At 32.4% G+C, this 21,428-nt stretch overlaps 1 protein-coding gene across 1 annotated transcript in view; it reads left to right on the top strand.

Annotated features, from left to right (window-relative positions):
- The first annotated feature begins 1,916 nt into the window (after positions 1-1,916).
- CNGA3_3 (Cyclic nucleotide-gated cation channel alpha-3) overlaps positions 1,917-21,428 on the top strand; it is a 97,222-nt gene continuing 77,710 nt past the window's right edge. The window contains exon 1 of the mRNA XM_051215561.1: positions 1,917-3,706. Within this exon, the coding sequence (XP_051066094.1) occupies positions 2,043-3,706 (1,664 nt within the window). The 5' untranslated portion in view covers positions 1,917-2,042. The remainder of the gene's footprint in view (positions 3,707-21,428) is intronic.

The following is a 21,428-nucleotide window of genomic DNA, read 5'->3' as shown; positions in this document are numbered from 1 at the left end:
GAATGTGTTTAGTGTCAGTTAGTCACATACTAGGATGAAGTACCTGTCTAGTGCTTCTTGGATTTTATTGCGTGCTGAATTTTTGTCAGTAAGTAAAAATTACATATAATCATTTCATTTTATTCCTTAAATGAACGTTTTTATTTCCAAACCCTATGTTTCTGAAAATAACCACATTTCGACCATGTTTCATCAATCTTGTTAGTTCAATCGGTTCATCTGATGTTATCAATTTAAAAAATAAAATGAAATATACATTGAGGAATTTTTATTTACATTATATTGAGTAAAATCTGTAAACTTTGGCTTGAAAATAATGGGGATTATCATGATCATAATCACTTCATTCATCAACACATGTTTAATGTTAATAATTTACATTACAGTATACTCGGTATTTCGACATATTCTCATTTCACAGTTATTTAAACTGTGTATACAGAAAAAAACTATCCGTAACAGTTTTCTAAACAGTAATTAGCTACCTTTCACATTTATTAGTAAATGAACATGATCAGCTTTGTTTTTATTACATCTCTCTTCAATGCATAATATACTTGATTTATGAATTCGATATATTACACTCCTTTTGTTTTGCCAAAAAAATACTGAGGAAAAGAAAACCTGATATCCATTATACTTGATATTTTTCGAAGTTTTAAGTGATTAAATTTACGGTATATTGTAAACAATTTTTTAAGGCGAATAAGTACACGTGGTTACCAAACATTTCTAGTCAGAAAACTGAAACATTTATATCAGTGAATAAAATGTATTGCTCAGGAGTTAAAAGTGAAACCACCTTGACTTATAGTTGTACATAAAATGTCATCATATCCTACGCTGGTAATGTGACTGGATATTTTTGGGGTGATTTAATTATAATCAGTCTAGCGTTTTAATGGTTGTTGAATTTCGAATTACGATCGAATTAAGACAATCCATGAAAAACTTGAAGCACTAGAGAACCATATCATCCTAGTATGAGACTCAGAAATGCACATTCATGACTCCACACACAAAAATCAAACTTATGATTTTCTCTCCCGTTCTTGAATATTTAACCTCTAAATCCTCATTCAATGGTTTAGAAATTAAGCATTCGAAACTAGATCATAAATCTCAGGTTTGATTCTCACAATTAAAGTGATAGCTGCTTATTGCTGAAGAGTTTTATCACAAAATAAAATGGTCATCTAATGTTTTCTAGTTTTCTATGGTTGTTTAACTTCGATGAGTCTCTGAATTCACTGAACTTCATGATCATTTCAGGTGAAAAGAATATTTTCCTACAACTTTATGACAAACATTTATCAGAAGGGGTTTGTGGAGATCTTAGAAATTTCACAGGTTGAAATCATGAGTCGAGTGAAGCTAGACCACCAAGAAAAACCTGGAAGCACTGGAAGGCCGTTTCGTCCTAGTATGGGACTCCTCAGCAGTGCGCATCCACGGTCCAGCACCGCGCGAGATTCGAACTTAGGACCTATCAGTCTCGCGTCAAGCGCTTAACCAACTTGACCACTAAGCCGTCATCCAATGGTGTTAATGTCTAACTTCAACCAATCCACGAATGGATGCGCATTGCTTAGGAGTCCTATACTAGAACGAAACGGCTGTCCAGTGCTTCCAGGTTTTCCATGGTGGTCTAGCTTCAATTGACTCATGATTTCAATCCGTAAAATAAACATTTACATAATCTTTTTTGATTCATTTATTTGACTTAAATATATCTTTTTATGTTTTAAAAAATGAGATTTATTCATTTTACATATAAAATCATTATTATATCATATGTTGGTTATAATTTAGAAAAACAAAATTGACCAATCACAACTCATGAATTCATCAACCAATCATGAATGAAGAAATTGTTACGGTAACAATTCAATATTATCACCTGTCAAAATGTATGGAATAAACTTCTCTTTCTTTTGTTTTTTCTTCTTCTAAACACAATTAATTCATTCATTAAATCAATTGAAAATATAGAAAAAAATAAACATTTATTTTTATTCAATCAATAAATGATATAATCAATAATGACAAGTGAAAATAATCAATTATCTAAACCAAATTCATTATTAAATATTGATTATTCACATGATCATTTATCACAAAAATCAATATCGGACAATGAAATTATTTCATTGGATTATAATAATACATATGATAATAAAACTTTATCATCATCTCAAATGAATCAAATACATGAAAATATATTAGATCCATGTCAATTATCGTCGAAACAATTCCTTAATATTCATTCAAATGATGATATATCATTATCTAAATTAGATAAAATGACTAAATCATCTATTACAAAATTAAATAAATTCTATGATCATACACAAAATGAATCACATAAGTCTTCATTAAATAATAATAATGCATCACGTCATTGGAAAAAATTACAATGTACCATGAAAGTTGTACTAAGTTCAATGGATCATGTAAAATTTAAACGTAAATTATATAATAATAATGATACATCTAGAAGAGATTCATTTATGTATCGTTTCTCTACACAAAGACGTGGAACATATAGTAATGATGAATATTATTCTGATACAAATTATGATCATTCATTTATAGATCAATTATATTCACAACAAAAATTAGATCATTATCATTGTATTCCAGAAATTGGTAATAATGATAATAATGTTAATAATGAAAGAAAATCATCATGTCATCAAGTTGATTCAAATGAACAAATAACTAACAATAATGATAATAATAATAATTCAGAAAGCTTGACAACAACAATTATTCCAGAAAAAGAATTATTATTGGAAAATCAATTAAATTCAATATCAAAAGAGGAAATGTTCTACTTAGATACACCAACTCCAACAAATAATAATAATAATAATACCAATACTACTACTACTATTACTACTACTAATAATAATGATAATAGTAATACTAATGATTATTCCTTTAAAAAGAAATTAAGTAATGAAATAAATAAAAATGATAAATATTTTGAATTAGATAAAGAATCTGGAAAAAATAAAAAATTTTTAAAAAATTATAAAAACTCCCATTTATTCATTGTATTTTATCCAAATAATACTGGTTATATAATATGGTTAACAATTGTATCTTTAGCATTATTATATAATTTATGGACTCCAATAGCACGTCAAGCATTTGATGAATTACAATCCAAATATCAAATCATTTGGTTATCATTTGATATTCTAGCTGATCTTATATATTTAATTGATATATTTGTACAATGTAATACAAGTTATTTAAAATGTGGATTAAAAGTACGTGATCATCAAAAATTAGCTAAATGTTATATGAAATCTTATAAATTTCTATTAGATTTATTATCATTATTTCCATTAGATTTAATACAATTTAAAATTGGGATACAACCAATGTTACGTTTTCCAAGATTTTTTAAATGGTATCGTTGTCATGAATGGAAAATACGTGTGGAAAATAGAACTATATTTCCTAATTTATGGAGAGTATTAAATTTAATTCATATATTATTCTTAGGTTGTCATTGGTTTGCTTCATTTTATTATTTAATATCAAAATATGAAGGATTTAAAAATCCATGGGGTTATCAACCATATACTGATGCAGAACAAGTAACAATGTCAAGAAGATATTTAAAATCATTTTATTGGGCTACATTAACTTTAACAACAATTGGGGATTTAAGCTCACCTTCTAGTAGTATAGAGTAAGTAAAATTTAAAAAAAACTTTTTTTTTCTCCATTTAAATTATTGTTATTTTAATCACAATATACAATGAAGGGAAAATTAGGTAAATATAAGATCATATCAACTATATTGAACATTTCAAAATTTCACCTTTATTGACATCATTTTTGTCTGTTTTATTAACGGTGATTGGATAGACAGTTTTACTAGAGTGTAATATTCATTTGAAACATCTTATACAAATCAGTTTGGGATAAACTCCACATTCTCAAGTCATCAAAGTGTATCGTAATTAGTAATTACAGTTGTGTTTTCATCTATTTAGTCAGCTAATTATAGATATTTTGGAATAATAATTATCATTATAGAATTAATTAAAGGTGTGATGTTTGCTATATTGTAATTTTTCTTCTATCATAATTTAAGTGTTCCACACTTGACAAGTTTCATAGCATGATGGAGTGGTAGTTTTTTCGTAGACAACTTTACATTGTTTATATAAGCCAGCACAAATGACAGAGAATGAAACATCTCTATCATAAAATATGACTGTATAAATAATAAGTCCCGCTTCATTTTGGTTAGTTGCCAGGTGCAAGGACAATGGAGTTTATCTTCACTCCTAAAAAAAAAATCAAATTTCAGTTTTAAAATGAAGAGAAATGTTTCGATTGAGAATATGACAATACCGAGTAAAGGATCAATAAATGAGCAATTTATTATTAATTTACTTATAGTTAGTACTATTTACTTGTTTTAAAAATCTAAAATAATAATTTTTTGGCAACATACTACTACTACTATTATCACTACAACCTATCAACATTGTAAATGATAACAGTTTGAGTGACGTGAAATCATTAACACAATTTTAAGTTTTATAATGAAATAAAACTCAACTGAATTGTGACTCATAAACGTGACTTCTTGCAAACATATTGATTGAGTTACTTTTAAAAAAAGAGTATTTTAATATGTACTTTGTAATTTTACAGCCGTAAACATTTTATGGAATGACGTTTATAAGAAAAAAAAATCAATAAAATGTGCAGTACTCGAGAAAGTATGGTGTAATATATGAAAACATTATACATATATGCAGCAATTTGGAAGACTCTCCCGGTCTCCCACATTGTGCGAGTATTCCATGTACCTAAATAAATGATTGCTCTGATTGTCAGAAGGGGCATCGACCTCGTAACTTCCGAAGGAATTCGGCTTTCATCATGAGGCGTCATAGTTCTTCTAAATGAAGACCTTCTGACTCCCAGGGCAGAGTTTAAAAGGTTTGAATAGTTTTTTCTGGTTAGCGTTTTTTTAGTGAGTTAGTTTTCTACGGGATGGGGTCGCTAACCCCATGCCCAACCCTCCTCCTTTATCCGGGCTTGGGACCGGCAGTAGCCCCCGGAGGGACTCCTGGCGGAGTTATCATAGATATATAATATGTAATTATTAGCTAGATATTAATGTTGGGCAATGATTATTAATGATTTAACTCATTTCATTTGTTCATAGATTGTTTTACAATAAAGACTAAGAAATATATATGATATAAATGGTTACAAATTCTGTTTATTCTTGTTGTTAGCATAGGTAAATTCAGTAGTTTAGGTCAGTTCTTTTTTGTAAAGCTCCTGTATTGAATCTTAGAAAAGATTAATGAAAGTTGAAAATGTTTTGAAATGTTTTAAGACATTGAATACTGGCCTAAGCTATACTAGTAGATACAAACTATTTGGTTGAAGTTTGTGCTGTAACCATAATTTGTTGTTAAAGCCTTTGGGTGACATGGTATATTGAAAGAAATGTGCTCGCTCTCTGTCATTTTTCTGATCTTGAGTTCCAATATTATTTCGTACATAACGTTTATTTTGTTTTGTTGTAGTGTATCGCCAGCGTTCAATGTTTCCTGATGTCACTTTCGATAATTTTGTAACATATTAGTTGTATTATAGAGATATGGCAAGTTTGGTTAAAAATACTTTTATGACAGGTTCAATGTTTATTATGACTAGATAAATGAGATAACTTCATGGGCAATCAACGGAAAAATAAGACTAGTAGGAATTTTTCTACATGAACTTCTACTCGAATTTATCTGAAATCACCAACAAAATGTGAATAGAGTTGAACGATGAGGTTGAAACTTAGGTCTATGATAGGATAAATGGAATGTGTTTTGTCCTATCTGGGACTCCTTAATTACATGTTCCATCATAACAAAGTAGACTTTCACTCCAGGACTCTAACCTGAAACAGTTTTCCTTAAGCGCCATCACGTTATTCACTTAGTTACCGTGTTAAACTAGCTGCCTACTTTTATGACAAGTGCATGAAAAGCAAGCTGACGGGTTCAAAATTGGACAAAACGCACGTTTCGCATCCCATTTCAAGCCACATTCCATCTATTGTGTATTAAATTAATTCACTATATCGAAGCAATCCACATGTGATTTCTATTATCCAACCAAGACTGATCAAATTTCAGTCCAAAAATATCAGCAACGGAACAATCCAACGCATTTCAAATTGATTTAGATCTATGATATTCCTCAGTGATTTTACATAAGTACTATTTTCCAATCATAGAATACTCGAGACAAGCCATTTTAAAAGTTATTGATATTTCATAGATTACCTTCCATAAACTATAGGATATTATTTGTAAGTGTTTGTATTTTTCCATTATTGATGTTAAGGATTTAGTGTTCATTTCCTATTAGCATATATAGTCAGTCTGAGCAATTTACTGTGATATTATCATTTAGTCACAAGCTTTTTAAAAAGTTAGATCGCAGCTAACAGCGGAACTCAGGACGTTGGATTAGTCCTATTTGGGACTTTTCGGATGGATATATCTTAATCCCAACGTTGAAGTTCACTTCGGAGCTTGGAATTAGTACATATCACTTTAGACACGAAAACGTTATTCACCAACTTATTGAGTTCCGATAGTCAATGTGACAAAAATCCAAAAGTCATTTTCTTGGTGCTGCTGCTGCCTCTTGTTACATGCTGATCATATATTTTGTATAAGGTAGAGAATATTAACTATAATTGATAAAATTAGACGTGAATTTTTATATTTGTTTCATTACTTCATAAGTAGTTAACAATTGTCAACTTTCCACACACCTTTTATTAACTGCTATTCTCATTATTCGTTTTTTAACTAACCCTTCTATGAAGCTCCATGTTTGCCATAATCGGAAACCGGTGTCAGTGATTAATGTTTACAAAATTTTATCCAATTATTCTCTAAAAATCCACTTAAAACTACTTATCGAAGAGTTCATCTCTGGAAAACTTAGACTGAATAGCAAGATTTAGTAATGTATGGCAGAACGATACTTCTTCATAATATCTAGAGACCTGTTAACAACTCATGATAGTCTGGGAGATGTAGATATAACAATGATAACAAAGTAAAATAGATAATTTAGATGAGATTTCAGTCAATAATAATCTGTTAGATGTCCTAACGAGTTGAAATATAGCGATAGTTGAGGAGAAGTAGAAAATTTCAATCACTTTTGTGAGCTTTTAATAAATAAATAGATGTTGACCGTCAAACTCCACACAAAATAGAGATTGAAGAAAAGTCAAAAAGATTGAAACAGTGATAAATAAAACTAGATAACTTTTTACAATACTTGATGGAACCAGAGTTAAAGTCAACTATTAACGTACCTTTCATGTGAAAAGCAGAAAATTGATTCATCCTTAAACTAACGACTGAAACGATGAGAGAAATATTTTGAGAAACAGTCTATCTTCTCTACAGATAGTCTCTAAAGTCTTTATAGTGACCAGTAAGCTAAATGACAGATTAATATTTGAACTTTTAAGTATTTGTTAAGTAAAGAAAAGCATGAATAACTCGATGGATAAAACATTGGCAGACTTTGATGGACTTATTCAAATATCTTAAGAAATTATAGTTTTGTTATTTTAAAAAGACTGAGACCAGGAAATAGACTTATCTCTTTTTGACTGTTCTCAGCTTTCGATTAATACAGTTGATAAGATATGATAATGAGTTTCTTGTGATAATAATAGTTGCTAACAGCTTATTTGTAAAAAAAACAGAAATGATCAAGAAGTATGGCATATTTACAGAATACTATTGATTTATATAATAAGGAGTGTCCATTTTTGTCAGTTGTTTTATCTTTCCAATTTAGGTATTGCATATCATACGGTACTAAACATTATTCAATTAACACTAATGACATAATATCTGTATAACTGATCGGTTATTTTGAAGATAATTAAATATGGTTAAAGAATGGGATTTATTATAAAAGCTGTAATTCAATAAATTATAATTTGACATTTGATATGTGAAAAGTTTTACTTTGTGAAGGAAAGTTAAAAGTCATAGAATTACAAAAAAAAAAGAAGAAAAGTATCATGAATATATCTCATAGAGATTAATCTTGACAGTTTGAAATCTAGTTTCTTGTAGTGTCTGTTATTATGTTAAATTCATATACCTTATTCTAGCTTTCGGACAGCCTATTCTATTCATTCTAATTGAGTCACATTTTGACCTTGTTAACTATTCGTTTATCAATCTTGACTGTTTTTATATGAGCGTGTAGGTCTGTGTACATTTCTTATCCCATTACTCATCATCACATGTCTGTAACTTACTTTTGTGTAACTATAACTATTGATGAATGGTTGGCTAAATGGGAGTTAGTGACTTACCAGCCACCTCCACTGCGCGTCGTTTCTCTTCTTTCTATTCCATTCACTTCATATGCAAAAAATATAAATATTCATGAGTCTATTCTCGTTATTTGACTTATTTAACTCCGTTATTGACTAATGCGATTTAAGTCGATGATAATATACGAGGATAGGCAATGTCTATATTTCGACAGCAATCATTCATACGATCAAGTTGGAGTCAGATGTCGGGCCACTAAAGTGGAGAGCGCTTTCGACAACTACGTCCGATCCAAATGACGACAAAATTAAGGGCCCCACACTCTTTACAAGTATACATAAGTATATGTTTTCTTTTTTTCTTTAATCAAAGATCAAAATATTTTCAAAGAATATTTAATCAATAAAAATAGGTTAAGGGAAGTCATTTGGTGTAGATCAATTATTGATATTTGTGTAGCAATTAATAAAAATTCATAAAATATTGAACAGATTTTTGTATGAGTATTATTTCCTTTTCAATAGTGTTCAACAGGAGCACTTATAAACAAATTTTATCATCTATATGCCTCCTAGTAAGCATATTGTCATTTAAATTATTCAATTGGCTTTTACTGGTTCAAAGTTGCGACTATAATTGATTTATAATAGTAGAATATATTATCATTACTCTTAACATGGGTATATTCTATCATTCATGACAGTTTGCTAGAATATTGAGGTTTATTCTCAACAATAATCACATTTGAGATACATGGTTAATTTTAGAATTAGAATGATTTGTAATTTTTCAGTTATTACATCACTATTAGTATCAGAGGGTTTTTGTGCAGATTGTAGTAATTTCAACAGTTGAGATCACGAGTTAATCGAGGATAAATCACTATGGAAAACTCGGAAGCGCTGGACTGACGTTTCGTCCTACTGTGGGATTCTTCAGCAGTGCGCATCTATGACCCCGCCTCGCGAGATTCGAACCTAGGACCTATCAGTTTCGCGCTCTAGCGCTTAAGTATTAGAGCCGGCTTTCAATGGAGTTAATGTCCACAACAGGATGAAACGGCCGTCCAGTGCTTCCAGGTTTTCCATAGTGGCCTAGCTTCAATTGACTTATTATCTTAACTATTGCAATTACATGAATAATAATTGATTTTTTTCTGTTGTTTTTCTAATTAATGCTTTAAAATAATGAACAAGAGATGGAATATTATTATTGTTAATAATGGCTTTATTATGTTATTATATTTTGGTACAATATAGAATTCTCAGCACAAAGTAGTTCAACAAATTCGTTTCACAAAAATAAAATAAAGAAAGAAAAAAAGAAAAAAAAGCTCTGACTCTGTACAACTTTTCAAATTAGAGACATGTTGTGATTACATCTCAGTCCTACAGGAGGTTAGTCACGGCTCGGATAGCTCAGTGGTAACGTCTCTGACCGTGAAGCTGGGTGACACGAGATCGAATCCGTCAGGGAGCACCAGCTCCCTCAAGATTACAGGTACGCCTTGCTGACGAGTGCCAAGTAGCACGAAACCCGGGTCCAGGGTTTCCTGTTGACTACCTCCAACCACCATCTAAATCTCAATACATAGTGCCCACAGTGTCGAGTCACCTAGACTGGTGGCCACATTGCAACATGATCGATAGCATTCGATCTGCACTAATAAGGACTAGACAAGCATGACATTGATCACCACCCAGTGATCAATCAATTGTGATATGCTTAAGTATACAGATTATTGACTAAGTTAACTCTAACAACCTGTTCGTCATAGATTATATTTGCTAGGTAAGATAATAAAGAAATTTTATGACTTTGCTTGTGTGCATGAATTTTAATCTATTTACATCTCGTTCTACATGAAGATATACAAGGAGAAAGACATGATTGTAGAGGATGGTTAGTATCTGATAAGATAACTACTGATAAAAGTTTGCAAAACTTTAAATGTCTATCCACAATGACCTCGAAAAATTCACCATACATTTTGTTAACTCACTTCAGTATTGTTATAATCACCAGTAATCAACCCTGTATAGATGGCACGAGTGATTATATTCATTAAAACATTGATTAAAATTATAATTGAATTTATTTTAAGGATATAAAATAAATTTTAAATTTAATACAAAGAAAGAAATAAACAAAAGTAAACAAATAAATAAACCATATTGGTTAATTAAAACAAATAAAAATTTTATTATTTTCTATGTCAGTAGTTGAAATCATGAATCAATTGAAGCCAGACCATCACGGAAAAGCTGGAAGCATTGGACGGCTTCCAGGTTTTCCATGATGGTCTAGTTTCAATTGATTCATGATTTCGACTACTGAAATTATTAAAATCTCCACAAAACCCCTTCTGATATTTTCTATGTATTTATTTTATTGGATTAATAAATAAAAAGAAGATATTTCTAATGGAATTCGAGATATTTGTAAGATATACAGTGGTAATTCACAATTACTGAATACATAAATTATGTAGAAATGATAAGACAATGATTTGATGAAGATATTATTCGAATTTTACTCTATTTCATATACTGATGAAATAATAGTTTATTGGTTTAGGCATTGAATTTCTAACTACCAGGTTGCAGATTCGAGTTTAAATCTAACTAGTTCAGTTTGAGCAGTCATATGGTATTGTGGTGTGGGTTACTTATATCCATATAGGTATTATAGAATGGTGGTCAGACATATAATGTATGTCGGCAGAAGATCGATTAGGAGAGAACGGAAACGGAACGCGATGGGTATGAAAAGGCATGAACAATGAAATCTGAGACAATGAATTGATATTTACAAAGAAACAGTGAAGTTTGAGACGATGGATTGATATTTTGAAAATTAACGATTTACTATATGGTTCTCAGATTTTATTGAGATGCTCTGTTATTTCGTATCAAATGTATTCGATTGTCCCCATTTGTGTTCTTGTTCACTACAGTATCACGAGCTCTCACATATAGGGTGTAAATGAATGTCACGTATTTGAATATGCACTCGATGAGCTGTATTCTAAATTGTAAGTTGACTGAAGTTGAAAATAAAAATACTGGGTTAATGAGTCAATGAGATTTAGGGGTTTTAACATCAACTTTATGTTTAGAGGCAATGACTGAGTTAAGCTGAAGTATAAAACAGTTATAGAGTTATTATTAACTTTTAATAATTTCCCAGTTAATATTAGGTGATGAAAAATTCAATTTGAAATGGATGCGCACTGCTGAGGAGTCCCATACTAGGACAAAACGGCCGTTCAGTGCTCCCAGGTTTTTCATGGTGGTCTAGCTTCAATTGACTCATGATTTCAATCAAAAACTTAACAATCTCCACAACCCCTAAACTGACAATTTGAAATTGTTCAGTTACATCATAATCATCTGATGCAGTTATTGAGTAAATGCCCAACCGTTGACATAACTGAGTTGAATCTGCCATGAACTCTTACCAGTATACCATATCGTAACTAGTCGCTAATGAACTATTTACTTAAATAGTAGTGAAAAATTTCACTTTCAAGATAATTTAATACGTACTGATTTCCTATGTTTACCCATACTTTATTAGTTTACTCTTGTGTTTTTATGTACGTCAACTAAGATAACATTAGTGCAAAGACTGATTCATATACATGCATATTATGACTGAAATTCTCGTCAAGTTTAGTGTTTTTTAACTATGTTTACATCTATATTTTACTACTTGAATCAATAATACACTTTTCTCAGTATGAAGTTGCGGAAATTGTTGAGTTTATATTGAAATCATGAATGGATCAATGTTAGACCACCATTGAAAACCTGGAAGCATTGGACGGACGTTAAGTCGTATTTCTAATGGAATTCGAGATATTTGTAAGATATACAGTGGTAATTCACAATTACTGAATACATAAATTATGTAGAAATGATAAGACAATGATTTGATGAAGATATTATTCGAATTTTACTCTATTTCATATACTGATGAAATAATAGTTTATTGGTTTAGGCATTGAATTTCTAACTACCAGGTTGCAGATTCGAGTTTAAATCTAACTAGTTCAGTTTGAGCAGTCATATGGTATTGTGGTGTGGGTTACTTATATCCATATAGGTATTATAGAATGGTGGTCAGACATATAATGCTGGTGAGCAACTTATGCTCCTTCACGAGGAGTAACAGGTGTAAGTAAGTAATGGAACTCCCCGACAGTGCGCATCCACGCACCCGCACGTAGGACTCGAACCCAGGACTTTCGGTCTCAGGCACGAACGCTTAACCACGTACTAGATTGAAACGGCCGTTCAGTGCTTTCAAATTTTCAATGGTGGTCTAACATCGATCCATTCATGATATCAATCTAAATACATTTTTAATTACTCTACTAATTAAACACTTAGTATCAATACGAAACTGCTCATTTGTGAACACGCAGTTCAAACATGTCTGGAGTAAAATAATTATCATCAGTTTATATTGGATAGTCATCGAACTTTAGAGGGAATTATTTGGAATTAGAATTGTACTACAAGACATCTGCTCAATGACTCTAATGTTCAAGCGACTGCTATGAGACCAAAAAGCTCTGAATTCAATACTTCAGGAAGTAATGTGAACATACTGTTCAGAAACCTAATACTAAGACGAAACAACTGTCCAGTACTCCTTAGTTCTCAGCGGTGTCGTAAATGTGATGAATTTTTCGTCTACGAATCAGATCATTTTTCACAAACCTGTCAGTCATTCTAAACTTATTGTGCTAAATTTACCTTTCTCAAAAGTCTTATTCATTATTTCAATGAATATTACTAGTTCATTTAACACTAGACTATCAGTGCTTCATTTCAATTTTGTTCTCTTATCATTAGTTATATAGACTGCGTCATTGTTACCATTACCGCAAAAACTATTTTGATTAGTATAATTTGTTTATATGAAATAAAACTGTTTAGTATGATGTAAAACTTGGTGGAACATGTTACTGAAAATAACATTCAAACATATACATACACATAGGTTATCTTTTATTTTGTGTCTCCAAGGCATTTCTTGTCAAAATGTTAGATCATATATGTTTGTGTGTGAGTTTATTCATTCTTTTAAGATACATACAATAACAGCTAAGCATATTTTAATGATAAATTATGTAAAACAATAATTGAGTGTAATACAGTGCGACAGGTATAAATTCTCATTATATATATATTACAACTGCTTTTCTGCTTTTCTAACTCTATATAAGGATACTTTAATATTTTGCTTTTCATGGTTAATATGACGAACCGATCTTCATTGAACAACCACTAGACGAGGAAGCAATTGAAATTCCTAGGATAGGACTCCTCAACACTGCTCATCTGTGATCCATCCACTGGCGGTCAAACACGGGGTCTTATGTCTTGTACGAGAACAATTAATCTCTAGACAACTGAGCCAGAATCTAGTGGTATACATGCTTAACTTTGATCAGTTCCTGATATCACAAGTCTATCCTTTAATGTACACTATGGTTAGGTGCCTTTCGTGTAACATAGTTGAACTTCATTGTTTATGATTTCTCACTAGAACTCCAGAATCACCATTCATAACTAGTCATTAGGTAGTAAATGCCTAATTACTCTATAGTTTATTTAGTTTTATTTAAAAATTATTGTGTTAAGTTACATCTACTCTTTTACCTATCGTGAAAACATTATCATCAGGTTACCTTTATTGCTTGCTAGCTAACTGAATACAGAGTGTTGGGAGAGATTGGAATTTAAACTTGTTTATAATAAATTAGTCTTGCTTTTAAAAAAAATATTTTTCCAATAAACAACGTAGGTGGTATCATTCACAGACTGATCTCAGTAGGGGTATCATTAAATAGCTGTTTAGCTCTATTGTGGGACTCCTCGCCAGTGCATAATCACAACTTTGTTGTAAATCAAACCCAGTACCTTAGCTGTATGCCAAATAAATTCAAGCCACAAGATGTGCAACTAATAAAGTGGATTTCTTCATGACCCACTACATAGAAACAATTATATTTGTCCGGTTTTTCAGTTGGAGAACTTATTGGTAGTACAATTATTGGCAATAATCAATGAAATGCCATGTTGACAAAACAAGATTTTAGTCACTTGTAAATAAATATTGACTTCTGATGATAATGTCTTGTAAAGCAATGAAAATCTTCCGACTTAATAACCAGAACGCGAACAACTTTTTAGCTTGGTCGGATACGTTCAGTAATGTGTAATTTCAAAGCTTTTGTTAGGATGATGAAGTCTCATTATTTCAATAAACAAAAATTATTCATGACGACATGAAAAGTGATAAATTAATCCGACTATTTCTAAGGTATACAGTAGAAACTTGTTATAATTGACTGTACTTGAAACTGTAACTAAAACAGTATAGCTATTATTAGACTTAATATGATTTATTCTAATCAGGTTTGTCAGTTTTAGTCCACTTAAATATATAAACTTTTCATACCATTTTAACTCTACATGTTTGATTATAATCAAAGATGTCTTCCGGAGGCTGATACTTCTAGTGAGATTTAAAACTGAATCATTCAGTGATAAAGTCCAAGACATCATGACTGAACGATTTCGGCCCTGAATGGTATATGAGAGTATGATATTCATGCAAATTTTTCGTTTCTTAGCAATTAACGTTATATTGTCAAGTCTTAACACCTAATATGGCATTGAGCTATCTCCAGTCATCTAAACTAATGACTACGTTGAACTTAATTTATAAATTCGATAATCACTAAGGTCTAAATGAACCTAGCAATACAAATCCTACACTGATATTACTAAATTTGTCACAAGCTTTAGATACAGTATTATATAATTAACACCTGTATAAAAATTTTACAGATAAATGTGCTTAGGTTAATTTCAGGTACATGACATTATAACATACTGATTAATTAAATTAATGCTTTCAAACAAAACCTGATTAAGGCATCAAAATCATTCTTATTGTTGTCAAGGAAAATAAAAAAAAGACATTCCTTACATTATAAAACAACTCATGTTGAATAATGTAAACGAATAAATGGTTACGTAAAGTAATATTAGCATTCAACAATAAAGATTTTTGAGAAAAATAAGTAGTCTGTTACAATAATAGTCATGAAAGACAAGAAAACTGATCTATAGAGAATAATGAGAATTAACTAAATTTTCATTGATTTAATTGCCTATCAACTTTATTATTTTAAATCATTTTTTGATTAAGACCATGAACCGATGGATGTTAAACCACCATTAAAATCACAATTGATTGATCACTGGGTGGTGATCAGTGTCATGTGTGTCGAGTCCTTCTTAGTACAGATCGAATGCTATCGACCATGATGCAATGTGGCCACCGGTCTTGGTGACTGGACACTGCGTGCACTATTGTGAGACTAGATAGTGGTTGGAGGTAGTCAACAAGGAACCCTGGACACTGGTTTCTTGCTACTTGGTACTGGTCAGCAAGTTGTGCCTATAATGTTGAGGGAGCTGGTGCTCCCTGACGGATTCGATTCCATGTCACCCAGCTTCACAGTCAGAGACGTTACCACTGAGCTATCCGGGCCACGACCAACCTCCTGTAGGAGTGAGATGTAATCGCAATTGGTTGACCACTGGGAGGTGACCAATGTCAGGGAGAACCAATTCCCTCAAGATTACAGGTACACCTTACTGACGAGTGCCAAGTAGCACGAAACCCGGGTTAAGGGTTTCCTGTCGACTACCTCCAACCACCATCTAATACCACCATTAAAAACGTGGAAGCACTGGACGTTCATTTTATTCTACTGCATTGAGGTAGATATCTGTCTCTACTCGACACGGATTAGCTCCGCTGGTCACGTCTTTTCAATAAAACTCCGAGAATTCCATCACGAAACTAATCACTAGTGAGCACATGGTTATTATCAGTATAGGGTCGCGGAGATTATGAAGTTTTCGATTGAGATCATGACCAGTACAATGGAAGATGGTCGCGCAATTTCGTGGATTGGTTGAGGTTAAACATTAACACTGTTGGATGCCGAACGGCTCAATGGTCTAGAGGTTAAGCTTTCGAGCGCAAGACTGGAGGCCCTGGGTTCAAATCACACGAGCGGGATCGTGGATGCGCACTGTTGAAGAGTTCGTTAATAGGACAAGACGGCCGTCTAGTATTTCCAGGTTTTCAATGGTGGTCTAACATCGATCGTTTGACGATCTGAATCAAAAACGTAATAGTTTTCACGACCCTATACTGATAAATCATTTTCATTTTATCTTATAACACCGAAAGTCACAAATGGATTATGTCATCAGTTGTTAGTTTTTGTTAAGTTGTCCTTTGGTTTTGATTAGTCTTTAATTGTAACAAGCTATTACTATACATTTAATTGAAGTTAAGTAACAAATTATAATTGAAACACAACTAGAAATAGTGATTATTACCTACCTGTAATGACACCCGATTGATGTAACAGTGGCTACATAGCATAAAAAATCCAAATCCTACCACAGTCATTCCGGTTTGTATGAATTGTTTTTATGCAAAGGTAGCTTAAAGTCAAACATACGAACCTACATTACGTTTCTATGTTCTGTCGATCAAAGAAGTAACTTCGCGTTAGCATTCAATCTGAGTTAACCTATTTTAGCAATATGGAACGTAGGAAAGTAGATCAGATGACAACAAGAAATATCACAATTAATCATTTATTTCTAAAAACGCTGACCATTTATTTCCATCGATTCCGTGAAATAAGTTTCCGGCGTGGTGAGTCTGTGAGAATTACTTACTTACTTACTTACACCTGTTACTCCTCGTGAAGGAGCATAGGTCGCTCACCAGCATTCTCCATCCAACCCTGTCCTGGGCAATCCTTTCCAACTCCTTCCAGTTGTAATTCATCCTTTTCATATCTGCTTCTATTATCCGACGTAATGTGTTCTTTGGCCTTCCTCTTTTCCGCTTCCCTTCAGGATTCCAAGTTAGAGCTTGCCTCGTGATGCAGTTTGACGATTTGCGTAATGTATGTCCTATCCATTTCCATCGTCTTTTCCTAATTTCTTCTTCAGCTGGTAGTTGGTTTGTTCTCTCCCACAGAAGGCTATTGCTGATGGTATCCGGCCAATGGATGTTGAGTATCTTGCGTAGACAGCTATTTATAAATACTTGTACTTTCTTGATTGTGGTTGTTGTAGTTCTCCAAGTTTCAGCTCCATACAGTAGAACTGCCTTGACGTTCGTATTGAAGATTCTCACTTTGATATTGGTTGAAAGTTGTCTTGAGTTCCATATGTTCTTCAATTGTAGGAATGCGACCCTTGCTTTGCCAATCCTCGCCTTTACGTCTGCATCTGAACCTCCATGTCTATCGACGATGCTTCCCAGATATGTGAAGGATTCTACATCTTCCAGAGTTTCGCCATCAAGGGTGATTGGATTGCTGTTCTCCGCTTTGAATTTGAGGACCTTGGTTTTCCCTTTGTGTATGCTGAGGCCTACTGATGCAGAGACTCCTGCTACATTGGCTGTCTTTATCTGAATCTGTTCACGTGTACGTGATAGGAGGGCTAGGTCATCTGCGAGGTCCAGATCGTCTAATTGGTTCTGAGCTGTCCATTGTATTCCGTGTTTTCCTTTAGATGTCGAGGTCTTCATAATCCAGTCGACCACCAGAAGAAAGAGGAATGGAGAGAGTAAACAGCCTTGTCTGACTCCGGTCCTTACTTGGAATGCATCTGTCAGCTGTCCTCCATGCACTACTTTGCACTGTAGTCCGTCGTATGAGTTCCGGATAATATTGACAATCTTCTCAGGAACTCCGTAGTGTCGAAGAAGTTTCCATAATGTCCTCCTATCTACACTGTCGAATGCCTTTTCATAATCAATGAAGTTGATGTATAGTGACGAGTTCCACTCAACTGATTGTTCGACGATGATCCGTAGTGTTGCAATTTGGTCTGTGCACGACCGATCCTTACGGAATCCAGCTTGTTGATCTCGAAGTTGGGCATCTACTGCATCCTTCATCCGGTTCAGCAACACCCTGTTGAAGACTTTCCCTGGTATTGACAGTAGTGTAATGCCTCTGTAGTTTTCACATTTGCTCAGATCTCCTTTCTTTGGAATCTTGATGAGGTGTCCTTCTTTCCAGTCCATTGGCACTTGTTCCTCCTCCCAAATCTTTTTGAATAGAGGGTAAAGCATGCTTGTGGTTACTTCGACGTCTGATTTCAGTGCTTCAGCTGGTATGTTGTCGGGTCCTGCTGCTTTCCCGTTCTTGATTTGTCTGACGGCCATTCTAATTTCTTCCGTCGTTGGTGGGTTGACATCTATAGGAAGATCTGTGTGTGCTGCTTCGATGTTCGGTGGATTCATTGGAGCCGGCCTATTCAGGAGTTCCTCGAAGTATTCTACCCATCTGTTTCGCTGTTGTTGAATTTCAGTGATTGGCTTGCCTTCTTTGTCTTTGACCGGCCTCTCTGGTTTACTGTATTTCCCTGATAGTTTCTTCGTTGTGTCGTGAAGATGTTTCATATTTCCTTCTCTAGCAGCTTTTTCTGCCGTCGTTGCTAATTCTTCCACGTATTTCTTCCTGTCGGCTCTAATGCTCCTCTTCACTTGCTTGTTTGCTTCTATGTATTCAGCTTGTGCTTGGACTTTCTCTGTGAGAATAGTCAGATTTATTTGTTTGGTTATCTGGGGCCCGTGAGATTGGACCGTAAGACAGGAGGGCGGTTGTATTGACCTAGTCTAAATATTTATTAACTCCTTAAATTATCTACTTAGTAGAAATGAAATTTGGGTAACCAATAACAGGCTAAAATCGAAACAACAGCCAAGAGTAACATTAAATGACTTCTAATCCATAATACAGTTTCCCACCCTCACTCGTCTAATGGCTAGAATAGAGAACAACTCATCAAGTAGATAAATTCTAACTATACAGTTAGAATTTATGAATCACACAAACAGTAATATAGAGAAAAGTCCTGACCATACATCAACAGAATTGAGAACTTACAATGTGAGCAAAACTAAGCGATTAGTGGAAGAGAACTGAATGGTAGGCCCATAATAATTAAACCATAATTCCAGAAAGATAAGACAATACAATTATTTCTGCGTCTAACATGAACTTACAAGTAGGGGAATACGAGAATATAATAGTGTAAGTATTTATTAATTATACAATAAAAGTATAAACAATAATTTCAGATATGGTCGTTCCAAAGTTTAATTTCACTTTACGTTTATCCCAACATAGTACGTTGGTCAAGAATGTAAAAGATTCAAGTACAACAAATGGCGTCGATTCTCTAAGGATTGCAGAAATCGTTTACTGACAAACACCAACTAACAAAAAATTTAAAGTCATAGATTCTCACTATTTAGCGTTGACTACTTAGCATCAGATCATACTCTCCATTGAAAGATTTTGTCCGTTTTAAAGATTAATACATCAATATAACTAGTAGTTTGGTTCCATTTAGCTCACAAAACAAATCTCAACTAAAATCATTCATCTTCCCCACCATTTCAAAAAGGCAATTTTTAGAATGTGTACAATTGACATATATATATATATATATATATATATATATATATATATATATATATATATATATATATATATAAAATAACATTTATACAATCATTATGAATGAACAGTTTCCCATTTGTCTATAAATTTAATCTAATTAATTAATACATTATCGGCTGGTTTCTATAACAATGTAACATAATGATCAATTATATGTTACTAACATTTGGTAATTCCTTATAATTAAAAAAGAAAAATGGTTTTACCTCATTGTGATAATTAACAAATAAACTGGTTGGGAATGTATATTATTATCTAAAAAAAAGAATGAAGATTTTCCGCTTTTAAGACTTTACTGAATCAATATCAAGAGAAAAAACCAAATTTAATAAAGACGATATTTATACTATTCAAGTAAATTATATGTTCTATACAGTATTTTATTTTATGTTAATATCTAAATGTGACCGTATATATGTTTAATGATTCCCAGTTTTAAACAGTTCTTCACTTAATGTATACTACATTCAAGTACATTAGTTAATTAGTAATGGCTACATTCAAAAATGTTTAAAATATTTATCATAGATTGATTTCATCTTGGATACAATTGACAATCTGTGAATACTGGATAGTTGTTCTTTCTAGACTCCACAATCGATTAATGGATCAGATCCATGAACTCCAAGTCATGTGACAAATGCGTAATTGTTGGATTCACTGTGTTTATGTCCATTAGTACACATTTTTGACTTCAATTAATTTACAGTACTGCACAACCACTTTCTATTCTTAAATCAATTATAAATTTTTGTGAATACAAAGCACATGAATTAGGACAGTATATATCATACTAACGAAAGCCTTTAGTTCACTATCATCAGAGTCAGTCCATTCTTATTGAACATAATTTTCCCCTTTACGTTCTTTATTGGATGACTATTATTTAATTGTTCATTTACTGATCCAACGCAATTGTGTCGGCTAGTAAATGTATCAATAAATTAATATTGTGATTATTTACTTCGGTAACCTAACAGATAACTAGACTAAAATCCAAATTCAGTCATGTTATATAGCTGAACAGAAATAAGATTTTAGTAATAAAAGAATAATTACTATTTCTATTAGTGAACTTATCAATTTTGTTGTGTAGTTTGTTATCTTGTCGTTGAAAGTTAATCCTATTAAACTATAATTAATTACTGAGTTTGTAAGTATCATTACCAAGGTTTAACTTGATAATTTCGAATAAATTGAGCATTAAATAAGTTGTTATAAATAAATTAATATATTTGTAATGTCCCAATGAGTAGAGAAATTAATTTTTCTGACGTTTCGTGACTCAGTGTAAGCCACTTCTTCAGAGAATAAATAACTAAATCTCTGAAGAAGTGGCTTACACTGAGTCACGAAACGTCAGAAAATTTACAATTAATTGGCCACATGTAGGATACTTAAAGACTCATTTAAGTCTTCAGTACATATTATATTTATAAAATCGGGGTTGATTATAAAACGTTGACGAT

This window comes from Schistosoma haematobium, chromosome 4 (genome assembly GCF_000699445.3).
Source record: "Schistosoma haematobium chromosome 4, whole genome shotgun sequence".
NCBI classification, from domain to species: Eukaryota; Metazoa; Platyhelminthes; class Trematoda; order Strigeidida; family Schistosomatidae; genus Schistosoma; species Schistosoma haematobium.
This window is presented reverse-complemented; position numbering and strand designations above follow the sequence as displayed.